General features: G+C 58.7%; 1 protein-coding gene across 4 annotated transcripts in view; it reads right to left on the bottom strand.

Annotated features, from left to right (window-relative positions):
* Positions 1 to 14,566, bottom strand: part of AP5Z1 (adaptor related protein complex 5 subunit zeta 1) — a 16,698-nt gene extending 2,132 nt beyond the window's left edge. Inside the window, exons 1-14 of one of the 4 annotated variants that reach the window (XM_017894844.1) lie at positions 14,387 to 14,566; positions 9,418 to 9,555; positions 8,975 to 9,161; positions 6,653 to 6,797; positions 6,317 to 6,426; positions 5,665 to 5,833; positions 4,984 to 5,127; positions 4,583 to 4,620; positions 4,351 to 4,513; positions 3,587 to 3,765; positions 2,238 to 2,380; positions 1,719 to 1,859; positions 1,031 to 1,142; positions 88 to 185 (exon numbers count right to left, since the gene is read on the bottom strand). In XM_017894844.1, coding sequence (XP_017750333.1) covers positions 88 to 185; positions 1,031 to 1,142; positions 1,719 to 1,859; positions 2,238 to 2,380; positions 3,587 to 3,765; positions 4,351 to 4,513; positions 4,583 to 4,620; positions 4,984 to 5,127; positions 5,665 to 5,833; positions 6,317 to 6,426; positions 6,653 to 6,797; positions 8,975 to 9,161; positions 9,418 to 9,555; positions 14,387 to 14,427 — 1,808 coding nt within the window. In that variant the 5' untranslated portion in view covers positions 14,428 to 14,566. Of the gene's footprint in view, positions 1 to 87; positions 186 to 1,030; positions 1,143 to 1,718; positions 1,860 to 2,237; positions 2,381 to 3,586; positions 3,766 to 4,350; positions 4,514 to 4,582; positions 4,621 to 4,983; positions 5,128 to 5,664; positions 5,834 to 6,316; positions 6,427 to 6,652; positions 6,798 to 8,546; positions 8,650 to 8,974; positions 9,162 to 9,417; positions 9,556 to 14,157; positions 14,353 to 14,386 lie in introns of those variants that run through there. The other 3 variants (XM_017894851.1, XM_017894855.1, XM_017894864.1) reach the window with 3 other exon arrangements.
* Positions 14,567 to 15,923: the final 1,357 nt, after the last annotated feature.

The following is a 15,923-nucleotide window of genomic DNA, read 5'->3' as shown; positions in this document are numbered from 1 at the left end:
GAGAAGGGGAGGGGAAGGGGAAGGGGAGGGGAAGGGGTCCAGGAAGCACCTGCCCAGGGATGGGGAGGTGGTGCAGGAGGGACCCACCTGTGTACACGGGCCGCGTACCCCGGGGCCGGATAGAGTGAGTCGCTCCTGCCCAGGAGCAGCAGCGCCAGCTGGTTGATCAGGGCCCCGTCAGCCACCTGGAGATAAGGAGTGGGAGATAGGCTCAGCCCCACCCCTACTGCAGGCCCTAGGGTGGGGGATGAAGCCATGGTGAGGTTGGGGGGCAGCTGAGGGGCTGGAGACTCCTCATCCACTGCCTTCCCCAACACCCAGGGACAGAGACTCAGCTGGCAGCATCCGGGCACAGGGAGGGAATCCCCGGGCAGACCCGGGTGCCCCGGCAGAGGCGTTGCTTGTTCCGCAGCTCCTCTGCCAATTCTCGCTCTGCAAGGCTGGGGACACGTCTTGCTCAGCCAAGGGTGCGCCCAGGCGACACCCAGTCCTGTGCCCAGCGCCCTGCTGGCCTGCCCACCTCCCAGGCTCTCCTGCACTGGCATCTGGCTTGTAGAGCTCCCGAGGTGGGAAGCAGCAACGGTTGGGGAGGGCGGGGTACCAGCCTGTGGGAGCCTTTATTTTGGCCTCAGATGCAGATGTTGAATTATCAGGGGCAGCAGGGGGACAAACTGCTCCGGCCCCCGCTGTGCCGCCAGCGCCCAGGCCACTCACTCGCCCTGTCCTGGGGATGGGAGACAGGGCCTGCTGGGACGGGGGCTGGGGCCTTCCGGGATGAAGGGGATGGGACGGGGGCCGGGCCCTGCTGGGATGAAGGGGATGGGGCGGGGCGGGGCCGGGGCCTGCCGGGACTGTGGCCCGTGCAGCCATGTCCCTGTGCCTCCCTGACCCTCAGAGTGGCTGTGGATGGCATGTGTGGTGAGATGAGCCTTCTGCAGAGCTCAGGAGGACCCCACGGTGCCGGCTCTGGCCTGCCCCTCGGTTGTGAGTGAGGCCCATGGGAATGGGGGGCTCCAGGTGGCGAGCTCACCTGGGTCACCGCTGAGAAGAACGTCTGCAGCAGCGTGGGCACGGCCTCGGCACACTGGGCCACGCGGGCGCAGCCGGCCATAGGCTGCAACAGCTGGTAGAGCGGCACCAACCTGAGAACACAGGCGTAGCCTTAAGCGCCGCCCGCTCCCCTACCTGGTGAGCACAGGCAAGGGCCAGGCGCTGGGGCCACGTTGCCACTGCTCCCTCTTGCACAGCTGAGCCCACTCCCATCCTCGCTCATCGCCTCTCAGGACCTTCTGCTCCCCTGGGTTTGGGGAGAACCCTGGTGTCAGCACACCCGGGACAGTAGAGCCGTCGGGGCAAAGGCTGGTGTGGGCCGAGGGCAAGAGGCCTGTGGGCTGGTCCCAGGCCTCCTGCTTTCTGGGCTCAGGCTCGGTTTCTCCATCTGTAAAATGGAGCACCCACAAGGCCGACCTGCAGGCTTATAAGGGTTGATGTGGGCAGCAGAGAGAGCTGAGACCAGGCCCCGCACCCGGCAGAACTGTGTTGCAGAAGCAGGGCCTCTGCAATGGTGATGACAGTTGCTCCCCAGGTCAGGCACGCAGCCTTGTCTGGCGCACAAAGCACCCTGGCCTCAGCCCAGGGCCCAGCAGCGAGCCCCACCCCAGTGGCTGTGGCCTGGCTCTCTGAGCCCCTGGTGGCCCCCTGGCCCAAGGGCCCCCTACCTCTCGGTGGCGCCACTGGCCTTGGGGCGCAGCAGGTATTGGAAAAGACCCTGGAACTTGGGGTCCCGGAAGGCTTCCAGGCAGCTGGGGGCCCTGAGAGAGGTGTCCCAGAGTGGCCTCTCGGATGAAGCCGGCAATGACCTGCGTGGACAGATGCCCAAGGCCAGGCTGGAATGAGGCCCCTGCCCTCAAGGGCACCCCCATCAAGGAGGCACACGGCAGGTATCCCTAACATCAGAGCGCCTCGGGTGCTGGGAAGGGCTTGGGGACACAGGAGGCTTCAGGCCTGTGTGTGAAGACAGGTGAGGAACTCCAGGGCGCAGGGGCTGCCCTTGGCGGGTGGCCAAGGGTGACAAGACACGCCCTGTCCTGGAGGTGGCTTTGCAGGGGAGGACTGGTCAGGTGTTGGTGGGGAGGGAGGAGGGTCCCCGGTGTAGGGTCAGGAGCGGTGAGGAGGGGGCCCAGTGTGTGGAACCAGCTGCCTGGAGAAGCAGCCCTGGCGGAGGGCGAGGGGCCCACCTGAGCTGCAGGTCCAGCACCGCCGTCAAGCAGGGCAGGTCCAGCAGCGCATGTAGCATCTCCAGGGCCGTGCCGGCGTCCACCAGGGCCGGGAGGAGTGCCACAAACTCGGAGGTGAGAGGTGGGCTGTTCCAGGCCAGGAACTGTGGGCACAGCGAAGTGGTTCGGATAGGGCTTGGAGCTGTGGAGCGGGCGGCAGAGGGAGCAGCTGGCCAGGGCTCCACTGCTGTCCCAGACCTGCAGTCCCCAGGAGGGCTTCTACATTTGCCTCCTCCCGCTTTTTATTTTTTTGAGACAGGGTCTTGCTGTGTCGCCCAGGCTGGAGTGCAGTGGTGCAATCAGAGCTCACTACAGCCTCAACCTCCAGGCTCAAGTGATTCTCCCACCTCAGCCTCCTGAGCAGCTGGGACTACAGGCACACACCACCATGTGTGGCTGTTTATTTTTTGTAGAGAAGAGGTCTCCCTGTGTTGCCCAGGCTGGTCTTGAACTCCTGGCCTCAAGATCCTCCTGCCTTGGCCTCCCAAGGTGCTGGGATTACGGGCGTGAGCCACCGCCCCTGGCCTGTATCTACTTTCGTACCAACAGGTCAATAATTTCCCACTGTCCTGGTTTTTCTCTAGGAAAAGGATTCCCCACGTGGGTTGAAAAGACCTTACAGCGAGGTGAGGCTGCAAAAGACATTTCAAAAGCAAATGGCACCAGGCTGGGTGCGGTGGCTCATGCCTGTAATCCTAGCACTTTGGGAGGCCAAGGCGAGAAGATCATCTGAGGTCAGGAGTCCGAGACCAGCCTGGCCAACATGGCAAAACCCCATCTCTACTAAAATACCAAAAATTAGCTGGACATATTGGTGGATGCCTGTAATCTCAACTACTCGGGAGACTGAGGCAGGAGAATTGCTTGAACCCAGGAGGCGGGGGTTGCAGTGAGCTGAGATTGAGCCACTGCACTCCAGCCTGGGTGATGGGAGCAAGACTCCATCTCAAAAAAAAAAAAAAAAAAAAAGGCAAATGGCAGCCAATGGCCCAAGGCACCAGGCAGGGCTCCCGGGGGAGGGATCCAACCAGCCAGCAGCCCTGCCCCAGTGCTGTGAGAACAAACTCACCATCTTGTGGCACTACCCCCTCCCCAAAACCACCACAAGGGAGTTATTGGACGGCACCATCGTTCACGTGATGCTGCATGGGCACCCCGGACCCCCCCCCCACCCTGCACCCTACATTCCAGGCCCAGGACTCACAGGGCTCTATGCTCAGCCAGGACTCACCCTGAACCCCGCTGAAAAGAGGAGAGGAGTCCCAGACACTTGCACCCCTGCCCTGGCACCCAGGGACGCCCAGATGTACCTTGAAGAGGTTGGGGAAGCTCAATCTGAGGGTGCCGAGGTGCCCGCCAAACAGGTGGAGGTTGTCCCTGCAGAACTGGACGAACTCAAAGGCCAGCATGGGGCTGTGGAACTGCTCCAACGGGATCCTGGTGAACAGGTGCTGGTAGACGGCTTCCGAGTCCACTGCAGCTGCCTCCCCTGCAAGACCAGGGCCCGTCGGGGTGCACGTCTGCTAGACGCACACGTCTTGACCTCACTCTGGCCGTGCTTCTCTGTGGCTGGTTAGGGCCCGAGTCTTGGGCCTGCTCTCCAGGACACCAAGGGCTCCGAGGCGTCCTACACCGGGACACTGGGGAAGCGGCACTCAGTCTTCCTCACCCAGGAACACGGTCAGCTCATGAGTCACACAAACTATGGCACATTCTTTGGAAGGTACTGGTTCCTAGACTTTCGGGTTTCCCAGGCTAGGGACTCAGTAAAGAGAGTTTCTGTTTATTTCCCTATTTAAAAAGTTTAAAAATTACCAACATCTAGCACAGCGATCCATAAAAAATAAGTATGAGCTGGGCACGGTGGCTCATGCCCGTAATCCCAGCACTTTGGGAGACCAAGGCAGGAGGATCGCTTGAGGCCAGGAGTTCCAGACCAGCCTGGGCAACACAGCAAGACCCCTGTCTCTATTCAATCACAATTAAAAAAAAAAAAGGGAAGAAGAAATCCCATCCTAAAACTAAAGGCAGGTGCAGAGCCCCGAGAGTCAGCGCCACCCCACCCTGGGCTCACCGTGGCTCAGGAAGAAGCGGGCGAGGGGCAGCAGCACCCGCACAGAGGCCGGGTCCCCGCGCACCCGCCCGTGCAGGGTCTTCAGGCAGGAGAGGCTTCGGTACAGGAAGGACGGGTCCTGCCGGCACAGCACGTCCAGCACCAGCACAGCCTCCACCAGGCACTGTGGGACACGCGCCACATCAGAAGGGCCAAGTCACCGCCTCCCATCCCCCCATCCCCAGCCACTTACAGCTTTCTGCAGGTCGGAGTCCCCCTTCCTCAGGGCCCCTGGAAGGAGGGGAAAAAGTCAGCCGGCTCTGTCTCAGCCTCGGAGCAGCCCAATGACGTGCAGCTTGTGTCCTGGAAGCTCCAGGCAGGACCAGGAGCAGAGGGGTGGGACAGGCCCTAAGGAGGACTTGAGTGGGACTGAGGCTGAGGGGCGCAGGCAGGACAGGGCCAGGCTGGGGACTGGCGTGGAGCCCGAAGAACACTCAGGGGTGACCCCAGAAGCAAAAACGGGCCTGCTCCAAACCGGCCACCCGGGAACCCCCTCTGGAGCAGCAGCTCAGGGAAGACGTGCGGCCTCAGGTCGCCTTGCGGAGCAGGTGGGCCGAGCCCCGGGGAGGCCAGTGGCCTGGGCGGGGGACTCACGTCGGTTACTCTGCTCAATGAGGCGCTGGCAGTACTCGAAGGCCACCTCCCGAAGCCGCTCCCGGGGCGGCAGCAGGCGGCCGGCGGAGGAGGAGGTGGCGGAGATCACCGACAGCGTGGAGCCCTCCTGCTCTGACCTGTCATCTGCGGGAGGAGGGAACGCTCAGCAGGCCGACGCGTGGCTCCCGGGCTGGGACATGCCCGCTGCCCTGCTTGGAAGAGCAGGAGGAGAGCACAGGCCACAGCCCCTCCCCAGGGACGTGAGGCGTCACCGTCATGGGACGTCCACCCACCCGGCAGCTTCCCCATCATGGCCGCCCTTCAGGGTAGCTGAGGCTTCTTCCCCAACAAGTCCACAGAGCAGCTGGGAGGAGCTCGGCGGCGTCACCCCAGCAACCTTAAGGGAGCCTGCCTTAAATGGCGGCTCTGACTTCTGCACATCGCGTGAGGGTCACGAGGTGTCTAGAGGATCCCCAGTGCTGACCCCGGACCCCAACGATGCTGGCCAGGGAGTGTTCTCGGTTTAGCTCCAGGTCAGCAGGCTGCACTGCCCAGCCCCGACCTCCGCTGCGTCCTGGGCACACCTGTGTCCCCCCAACCTCCGCCTGTGTCCCCGTCGCACCCAACCCACAGTGCGCCTGCCTCCCACCGCTGTCTGACGTCGGCCCACCCCCAGCACACCTGTGTCCAGGATGCCCAGGCCCTCAGGGCCACTGTGCAGCAGCCACGCCCGCAGCATGGAGAAGGCCTGCACGTTCAGCCACTGGTCCTCCGTGAAGCGGTGGCCGGTGGAGAGCACCGTGAAGAAGTCTGTGGCCACTGCCCCGTCCACCTCGGTGATGGGGCCCGGCTGCGGGAAGGACAGGCGGGGGTGGGTGGAGGGGCCGAGGCTGGGAAAAACGCCAACCTTTAGCACAAGCTCCTCAGGAGATGGAGGGGAAGCTGCCTGAATGTGAGCCCGGGCAGCAGCCCGCCCTGTGTGATATCAAAACACCGTCCCCACCTGACCCCAGGCAGACGCGCATCGCACATCCTCTCCGCAGGCCCTGGGAGTGAACCCACGAGCAGACCCCCGGAGCCACACGGGTCGGTGGCTGCGGCCCCGCCTGACCCAAGCGCCTCCCGCAGCAGAGGCAGGCTTGTCCTGGACCCTGCGGAATGACAGCAGGCGCCGACAGGGACCTGTCAGGCAGGGCTGGCCACAGTGGGCACAGGCGCCGACGGGGACCTGTCAGGCAGGGCTGGCCACAGTGGGCACAGGAGCTCCCGGGAAGGGGTCGTCTATGACTCTGTTCCCCACGGTTCCAGAACAGTCCCGGCCTCACGCGCTCACCTGCCGGGCCCTGGGCGTGGAGAAGAAGCTGCTGGAGTGCGGGAGCCCTTGCTGGAGGCTAGCATAGCGCAGCCAGTCAACCAGCCGCTTGCTGAGCAGGGTGGCCTGGTCTGCAGTGGGTAGAGTGGCATGGGGAGGTGAGGTTAAATCCTGTGGATGCCTGGGCCATTGGGATGCTGGCCGATTTTTCTCAGAAAACAGAATCCTACAACGTCCCAGGTCCTTGGACCTCCCCATGCCCCCAAGTCACTCCCCACTCCCAACCCACCACGGGCCCTCAAGGAAAGCCCCAGGAAGGCAGACCCCGAAGAGCCTCTTGGGAGGGGCCCCACGTACCCTCCTGGAGGGTGCCCGGGCTGAGGACCACGACCTTGGCCATGATGGGGAGGAGGTATCTGAGGCTGGGCCCCTCAGGCTGCCGGCTCTCCAGTGCTCGCAGCACACCCTGGCCCACAGCACTGACCTCCTCATTTCTGTCACCCTTCAAATCAGACAGGGCAAGCGCTGGGGTACTGGCCTGTGCTGGAGACCAGCTCCCCCAATTTCGGAAGTCTGTGTGACACTCCTGAGAAGCATCAGTCCCCGATACCCCGGCCCAGCAGGTGGCAGGGAGGATGTCACACCCAGGGCCACCCAGGGCCGCAAGGTGCCTGCTCCACCTCCAGCCTCTTTCCCTGGGAGCTGCATCGCTGAGGGTGGAGTGGCCCCGGGTAGGGGCATGGCTGATTCAATGCTAAAAACACAATGGCGGCCACCATGGGCCTGGTCACAGCCACAGAACACCCCGTCCTGCGGGGCCTCCGGTGTGGAGTCCCAGTCTTTAAACTGCCCGCCTCACTCCGCACACCCAGATGCTGAAACATCTGAGCAGCACCAGAGACACCCAGCAGAGGGGCAGGGCTGTCAGGGGAGGGAGGAGGGCGGCTGGTGGCTGGGAGGCCAAGTGCCTCGCGGAGGGTGCACTGCTGGTGCCTGGCAGCAGTTTTGCAAGATCATCTTCCACTAAAAAAAAGTGAGAGTTGCATGAGGAAAAGGGCTGGTGAAATGAACAAGAAGAGCCGGAGTCATCTTGTCCCAAAGGCGAGGAGCCACCACAGCATTACCGGGGTCATCTCGGAGGCCTGGAGGTGGGCTGCAGGGGCTCTGTGAGGTGAGGGGGCTGGGCACCAACCAGGATGCCCTGAGTACGCTGGGGCCCACAAGCTCTCACCCACACAGAACTAAAGCAACCGCAGGCTGCACCCCAGTGCAGGAGGCGGCTCATGACGCTGCAGGCTGGGAACGGAGGGAAAACCCCGGCTCCACCGCAACCTTCCAGCAGACTCTGCACCCCTGGGCAACCCATGACCACAGACAGCCTGTGAACCCCTAGATCCCCACGCCAAGCATCCAGGCCTGCTCACGACACAGAGGGAGGGAGGACATGGACTTGGCAAAAACTCCTGGCCGAGGAGGGAGGGCTGCTACCCAGAAGTTCGAGACCAGCCTGGGCAACACAGTGAGACCCTGGGTCCCTACGAAAAATACAAACATGAGCTGGGTGTGGTAATGCACGCCTACAATCCCAGCCACTCAGGAGGCTGAGGTGGGAGGATTGCTTGAGCCAGGGAGGTCCGAGGCTGCAGTGAGCTTTGATCACGCCATGGCACTCTACAATGGGCAGCAGAGTGAGATCCTGTTTCTAAAAAACAAAACAAAACTCCAAAAAGAAGGTCTGGAGGCCCAGCCTCCCCTGACTCACTGTCTCAAGGCTGTATCTGAGAAACCGCACTCCACCACCTCTACTGAGCTCCGCTTACAGCAACAAATCCTGTGGTCTGAAAACTCCTGGAACGGGGCCCGGGGAGCTGAAGCCTGCTGCTCTATCAGCATCACCAGTGCCACCCTTACACGTGTCTAGGAATGTCACCAGAGCAGCCCAGGCTCTGTACCCTCATGGAGTCTTCAAGAGAGCACCGGATGGCTGCTTCCCAAGGAACAGGGAAGCCAGGAAGCAGGGGCGCCGGAGCCGGCAGGTGTCTGCTTGTTCTAGACGCATCTCGGTGCTGAGTGCCTGGCACACTGGAGGTTGGGGCATGCCCTGTTGACTGGAATGGGTACGCAAGCCCAGCAGGCCCACGTAGCATGTTGGTGTCCAGCCAGCAGGACATAGGCCGGCCTGCTGGCTGCACCCGAGGGCCCGAGACCCCTGGGGCAGGACGGCCAACTGGGGTGGTGACTGCTGCGCTACCTGGGCCAAGAGCACGGAGGCCACCAGGCTCAGCTGCCGGCTGTTCTGGGTGTGGTCCCAGACCAGGCTGAGGCTGTCGGAGGGGGACATCTCTCGCAGGATGGCGGCGCTCACCACCTGGAGCTTCACGGGACACGCNTCTTCAAGAGAGCACCGGATGGCTGCTTCCCAAGGAACAGGGAAGCCAGGAAGCAGGGGCGCCGGAGCCGGCAGGTGTCTGCTTGTTCTAGACGCATCTCGGTGCTGAGTGCCTGGCACACTGGAGGTTGGGGCATGCCCTGTTGACTGGAATGGGTACGCAAGCCCAGCAGGCCCACGTAGCATGTTGGTGTCCAGCCAGCAGGACATAGGCCGGCCTGCTGGCTGCACCCGAGGGCCCGAGACCCCTGGGGCAGGACGGCCAACTGGGGTGGTGACTGCTGCGCTACCTGGGCCAAGAGCACGGAGGCCACCAGGCTCAGCTGCCGGCTGTTCTGGGTGTGGTCCCAGACCAGGCTGAGGCTGTCGGAGGGGGACATCTCTCGCAGGATGGCGGCGCAAAGCACCTGGAGCTGCTCGGGACACGCGGCCATGCCGAGGGTGGCCTGCAGCAGGTCTACGCATGTCTTCTCCAGCCTGGAGGGCGAGATGCCCGTGGGGGGCAGCGATACGTCACATCCATGGCAGGAGCACCCCGCACCCCAGAGCACCTGGCCAGGCACCCCTGGCCCGGTGGACAGAGCGTTTTATGTGAGGACGGACCTTCAGCGCTGGTTTAAGTGGGCAAATGACTCAACCCCCCAAGGATCATCTGCAGCGACCTGCTGGGCCTGGGCCCGGTTCTCTTGGGGCTGCTGCGTGAGGAGCCGGCCTGAGCTGTGGCCACACTCACCTCCGGTTGTACTTCGTGGCTGAGATGATGAGGAAGAGCCTCTGCAGGGAGTCAAGGGTGTCCGGCCCCAAGTCCTCCGCCTGCAGCAGTTTACTGATCCGGGAACAGAACTTCTTCAGCTCCTCGTCCTGGATCTCCCTAAACAAAGAAGAGGACTTCAGGACCCAGAAGCACCCGCTGCTCGGAACCAAAAAAAGGATAACTCCTGGAGCAGGGAAAATCCCTCTTCAGAAAAGAGAAGCCGAGTGTGTGGGAGGAACACGGCTGCACCGCTCATGGCTCTCCAGATAAATTCGCTGATTCCCTGAGCTGGTTCCTCTCACCCCGGGATTTCGCGAGCCATCGCTGCAGTGCACTATGAAGAATCTCAGTCACGGAGACCCACGCACTTAGATTTTGCTATTCTAGGGGCAGAAGGACTAAAACCGATTCTTTTTAGGGGCCTCATGCAAGAGTAGGAAATTTACTCCAGAATAGGGGGCTTTACAAAAGAAGTCTTCAATAAGCCTTCCACTTGTGGGAACAAGAATATATATATATTTTTTCTTTCCCTGAGATGGAGTCTGGCTCTGTCACCCAGGCTGGAGTATAATGCCACGATCTCGGCTCACTGCAACCTCCGCCTCTGGGGTTCAAGTGATTCTCCTGCCTCAGTCTCCCGAGTAGCTGGGATTACAGGTGCCCACCACTCCTGGCTAATTTTTTTTTTTTTTTTTTCAGATGGAGTCTCGCTTTGTGGCCCAGGCTGGAGTGCAGTGGCGCGATCTCGGCTCACTGCAAGCTCCGCCTCCTGGGTTCACACCGTTCTCCTGCCTCAGCCTCCTGAGTAGCTGGGACTACAAGCGTCGGTCACCACGCCCAGCTAATTTTTTGCATTTTTAGAAGAGACAGAGTTTCACCATGTTAGCCAGAATGGTCTGCATCTCGACCTCGTGATCCGCCCGCCTCGGCCTTCCAAAGTGCTGGGATTACAGGCATGAGCCACTGCGCCCGGCCTATGCCCAGCTAATTTTTGCATTTTTAGTAGAGACGGGGTTTCACCATGTTGGCCAGGCTGGTCTCAAACTCTTGACCTCATGATCCGCCCGCCTCGGCCTCCCAAAGTGCTGGGATTACAGGCGTGAGCCACTGCACTTGGCCTGAGAATAAAATCTTATATATTAAAGAACAAATGTTATGACATATTGTAAGGTAAACCCATTATAATTTTTTACTCGATTAACTAATTGGCTTAATTTAAAAATCTCTCTAGTAAGCCACAGGTAAGATGCTGAATAAAGTCCCAAATGAAAGCCTGTTTTTAGGTTTCTATCCCAGTCTAAAAGAAAGAACCCATAATGGGCAAAGGGGCTGCCGTGCCAGGGGACTCTGGGCACTCCCTGAGAAGGGCCCCCTACATGGCTGTGCCCTCCCCAGGCCACCTATAATCGCGGCACTTTGGGATGCTGAGTTGGGAGGCTCACTTGGGCCCGGAAGTCTGAGACCATCCATGGCTAAACAGTGATACCCCATCTCTACAAAAGAATAAAAAAAATTCAGCCGGACACAGTGGCTCACACCTGTAACTCCAGCACTTTGGGAGAACGAGGCGGGCGGATCACCTGATGTCAGGAGTTTGAGACCAGTCTGGACAACATGGAGAAACCCTGTTTCTACTAAAAATACAAAAAAATAGCCAGGTGTGGTGGCACACACCTGTAATCCCAGCTACTCGGGAGGCGGAGGCAGAAGAATCGCTTGAACCCGGGAGGTGGAGGTTGCAGTGAGCTGAGATCATGCCATTGCACCCCAGCTTGGGCAACAAGAGTGAAACTCCGTCTCAAAAACAAACAAAAAAAGGAATAAAAAAAAATTCACTGGGCATGGTGTAGTCCCAGCTACTTGAAAGGCTGAGGTGGGAGAACTGCTTGAGCTAGATCAGGCTGCAGTGAGCTGAGATTGTGCCACTGCACTCCAGCCTGGGTGACATAGTAAGACTCTATCTCTCTCTCTCTATATATATATACACACATATGTACGCATACATATGTACGTATACATATATATGTATACACACACACACACACACACACACACAACGGAGAATCTTTCCCAGAAAGGTGGAACCCCTCACCCCGATTTAATTCCCTTCAGCATATTCTCCAAATCCCAAGCTTCTCTCTAAAAGCCAACCGATCCAAACTCTTCCATCACTACTCACTGCTTTCAAATCCAAACTCCTACAGACCCTAACGCTGCCTACAAGACCCCGGCCCCGCCTTCCTTCTCCAGCCTCCACGTCCTGTTTTTCTTGCTTCTCCCCCTTCACACGGACCCTCTGCCTGAAACACGCCCCACTAGCTCCTGACCTTCCAGTCTGCGGCTCTTCCTCCTGGAAACCCCTGACTTTGATGGGCACCCCTCCATGCCCCCATCCTTCACTCGCTTCCCGCTTTCTCCATTTATCCTTCACCTTACAGAGCCATCTTCAATCACTTTTTCCATGCTTGCTTTCCGTATCTCTGACACATTTACAGAGAAACTCAAGTTCACTCCAAATCTTTTTGGCTTTCCTTAGAGACAGGGTCTCCCTCTGTCACCTGAGCTGGAGTGCAGTGGCATGATCATAGCTCGTTGCAGCCTCAACCTCCTTGGCTCAAGTGATCCTCCTGTCTCAGCCTCCTGAGTAGCTGTGACTACGGGTGCGTGCCACCACACCTGGCTAAGTTTTTAAAAATTCTGTTTTGTAGAGACAGGTCTCACTATGTTGTCCAGGCTGGTCTCAAAGTCCTGGCCTCAAGCGATCCTCCTAACTCAGCCTCCCAAAGTGTTCGGATTACAGGCGTGGGCTAGTCACTGTGCCTGGTCTGCTCCAAACCTTAACCTTCAAACTATAGTCATTTATTTTAAAACATCACCAGAAATCACAGGCTTAAGTATATTGTGAAAATTGGTAAGTCCTGATAGATTACTAGCCTTCTTGAAACCCTAAGAGGGCAACTGCAGAACTCATGTATGTTACGTAGGAAAATTCAACCGCACTCTATCCTCAAAAATGCCTGCCCACCGACCCAGGGAGGCGGAGAAACAGGTATTTAAATAGTGGTAGCTCGACCGGGTGTGGTGGCTCATGCCTGTAATCCCAGCACTTTGAGAGGCCGAGTTCAGGAATTTGAGACCAGCCTGGACAACGTGGCAAAACCCCATCTCTACTGAAGTTACAAAAAAATCAGCCAGGAGTGGTGGCGGGTACCTGTAATCCCAGCTACTTGGTAGGCTGAGGCAGGAGAATTGCTTGAACCCCGGAGGCGGAGGTTGCAGTGAGCTGAGATTGTGCCATTGAACTCCAGCCTATGCCACAGAGGGAGACTGTCTCAAAATAAATAAATAAATAAATAAATAAATAAATAAATAAATAAATAAATATCTAGCGAGGGCTATTCATTTTGTCTTTCATGTCGCAAGTTTATGACCTGGAGCAGAATGTGACTGGGATGAAGTTCTCAGTGAGTGTTTTTCCTTGTCTCTTGGCAAGGACCTTGGGATGAACATGTTGCATGCTGAGATGCCAGTATTTTTCATTTTCATACAGTCCCTACATCCACATGAATGGCATATCTGTCCAGGATTGAAGGGAAGGTTGCCTGTGTTGAGCTGCTGGGAGATGGTGCTGCATATTCACCAACCCCCTTCCTAATGAGTGGAATTTTAAGGGTTATTTTGATCAGAGACTTTTGTCCTGTCTTCAAGACCTCACTCACTATAATCACAGCACTTTCAACCAACCGAATCTTTCCCACCAATTGGTCTAGCGCTGAATCCAGGTTTGCTTGTTTGTTTTGACATGGAGTCTTGCTCTGTCAACCAGGCTGGAGTGCAGTGGCACGATCTTGGCTCACTGCAGCCTCTGTCTCCTGGATTCATGTAATTCTCCTGCCTCGGCCTCCCGCCTCACCAAGTTTGTTTACGTTTACCAAGGGGCTGTAGTTCTGACACTGTTTTTTTTCTTTTTTTTTAACTGAGACGGAGTTTCCCTGTTCCCTAGGCTGGAGTGCAGTGGAACAATCTCGTGTCACTGTAACCTCCGCCTCCCCGGTTCAAGCAATTCTCCTGCCTCAGCCTACCGAGTAGCTGGGATTACAGGCGCCCGCCTCCACGCCCGGCTAATTTTGTATTTTTAGTAGAGATGTGATTTCCTCCTGCTTGGCAGGCTGGTCTCGAACTCCTCACCTCAGGTGATCCGCCCGCCTCGGCCTCCCAAAATGCTGGGATTACAGGCGTGAGCCACCGCGCCCGGTCAGCATTTTCTTCTTTTAAACATGCGGTATGAAGTCTTTGCCTGTTTGGTGGACCGTGAGTCTTTTCAGTCCTCGCCTACACTGTTTTCCCCCATGACTGGCTAGTTGGTGAGGAAGGGGCTACCCACTCCTTAGTGGGAGCCCAGAGACAGCCTGAAAGCAGCCTGGAACCAGCCTGGTAGGTGATTTCTCAGCCTAGCAAATACATCCGCGCCAAGAGCGATCTTTCTAAGTCACAAAACCCTCCCACGGTTCCCCAAAGCCCTCGGATGGCCTCCAGCTGCCCAGCCTGGCACACAGCCATACTCCTAAGCAGCCCTCCGGGCTCTCTGTGACTTTGTATTCTTGACTGTGAAGCAACGAAAGCTCCTGGATGCTCGGTTTCCTGCCAGACGCGGGGTTCTCACCGCCAAGCCTTTGACTAAACTGTCGACCGGGTCCCACCCCACTTAGTTTCGCTCACCAACACTCTGCTCAGGTGTCACCTCATCCGGAGACCCACCGTGATCCTCCCCGACCTCCTCACCCCACGCCTGGCCGCCGTGTTGCCTCCGATCCCCAAGTCTCGAGGGCGGGTCCAGTCGGGTTCCTGCAAGGCGGGAGCCCCGGCCCCCCTGTCCCGTGAGACCCACCCCCGTGTGCCCCTAGGGAGAGGTGCAGAAAGGAGGACCGGGGCCGCAGCTGCCCTGCACCTGGCCTGGTGGAGCAAACTCTCCGCTCCTGCCGAGAACATCGCGGCGCCGCCGCCGCCGCCACCGCTACCAGGCGCGTACGAACCGCTAAAACTCCACGAGCTGCAGCACAGCAGCCCCACAGCCCCGCAGCCCGGTCAACGTCCGGGACCGCATCACGTGAGCGCAGCGGCCTTACGTAGCTGCGTCACGTGCCGCATCACATGGACAGGAGGGACAGGTTGCCGACCAATGGGCTTTGGCGTGGAGCCCCTGGGGCGGGGCGTAGGTGCCCTGGCTGGGGGTCCGGGTCGGCGCCTGGGAGCTGTGGAGTTTGGCGACCCTGGAACCTCTGCACTCTGGAACGCCGGCGCCCTTCGACCCCGGAAACTATTCCGGCGGATATTGGGCGACTGGGGCCTTGGGAGAGGGTATCGCTGGCCCGATGTGTCACTGCCCCAGTTCTGGTTTCTGTTTCGTAAACAGTTCTGTGGTGCGGGAGTCCCTATGCTAAGTACGACCTGAAAATCTGACACAAACTCCGCCACTTGTGGGCTGAGCCCAGCAGCGAACAACAGTTTGCAAGGAATAGCTGCGGCTCTGGGCAGTTTTGGGGATTTTTTTGAGCTCCTATTTATTGAGCACCCATCCCGCCGCTGTTCCTGCTGCTTAAAACAAAACAAAAAAAATCCCTTATTCAATCCCCACGGTATTCATGGGATCTCGGGAACTTTAGTTTACAGATGAGGCCACAGTCTCAGAGAGGGGAAGTTTCTGTTCATTCTAACAGATGTGTTGGATGCCCAGGATGTGCTGCGCCCTGGCGATGTTTGCCACCCTGCAGACGGCAGGGGGACACAGGGCGACATGCCAGCGTCATGATAAACGCTGTCACAGCCTGACCTGGGCGGGGGTCCAACCGGAGGAGGAAAGCTTCCGGGACTGTGGCCTAAGATGAGCCCACAGGGTGTCCAGACCAAGGGGTGGGGAGGGGCGGGCCTAGGACAGTGATCGGCTTCCTGTGGCTTAAATGCACCCCACGGGGGGAACTGACCTCTGGCCACAGGGGAGAGAAAGAATTGGGAAGCTCCGGAGGGAGAAAGGAGGCTGGTGCAGTTGTGATCCAGGGAAGGGAGGTTGCCCCGAAAGTAGGCAGATTCAGTAACCATTTAGAGGTAGGATTTGCAAGACCTGTGATTGAGGAATTTGCAGGAAGGAGGAAGAAAATGGAAAAAATCAAGGATAACTTCATGTTTGTGGGGTGTCTGTCTGGGGCAGAAAAGGACGAGGAAATTTGTGCCAAGTCAGTCATTCAGTGGACAAGCGATGATTGAGTCGTATCTGTGCTAGTACTGCTGAAGGTTCTGGGGAATAGGGTAGGGGGTGGGAATCTGGGTGGGTGTTCCGTAGATAGAGTGCGTCAAGGTTAGACCTTGAAGGGATAAGCCCCGAGAAGACACCTGGATGGAAGGAAGGAGGAGGGAGGGAGGCAAGGCTTCCTGCAGGAGCTCCACATATGACTTTGAGATGCCCTAGGGCGCCCAGTGATGTCTGAGAG

Source organism: Rhinopithecus bieti, unplaced genomic scaffold (genome assembly GCF_001698545.2).
Source record: "Rhinopithecus bieti isolate Rb0 unplaced genomic scaffold, ASM169854v2 scaffold_1017, whole genome shotgun sequence".
NCBI lineage: Eukaryota > Metazoa > Chordata > Mammalia > Primates > Cercopithecidae > Rhinopithecus > Rhinopithecus bieti.
Note: the sequence above shows the minus strand (reverse complement) of the source record. Positions and strands in the feature narration are given on the sequence as shown.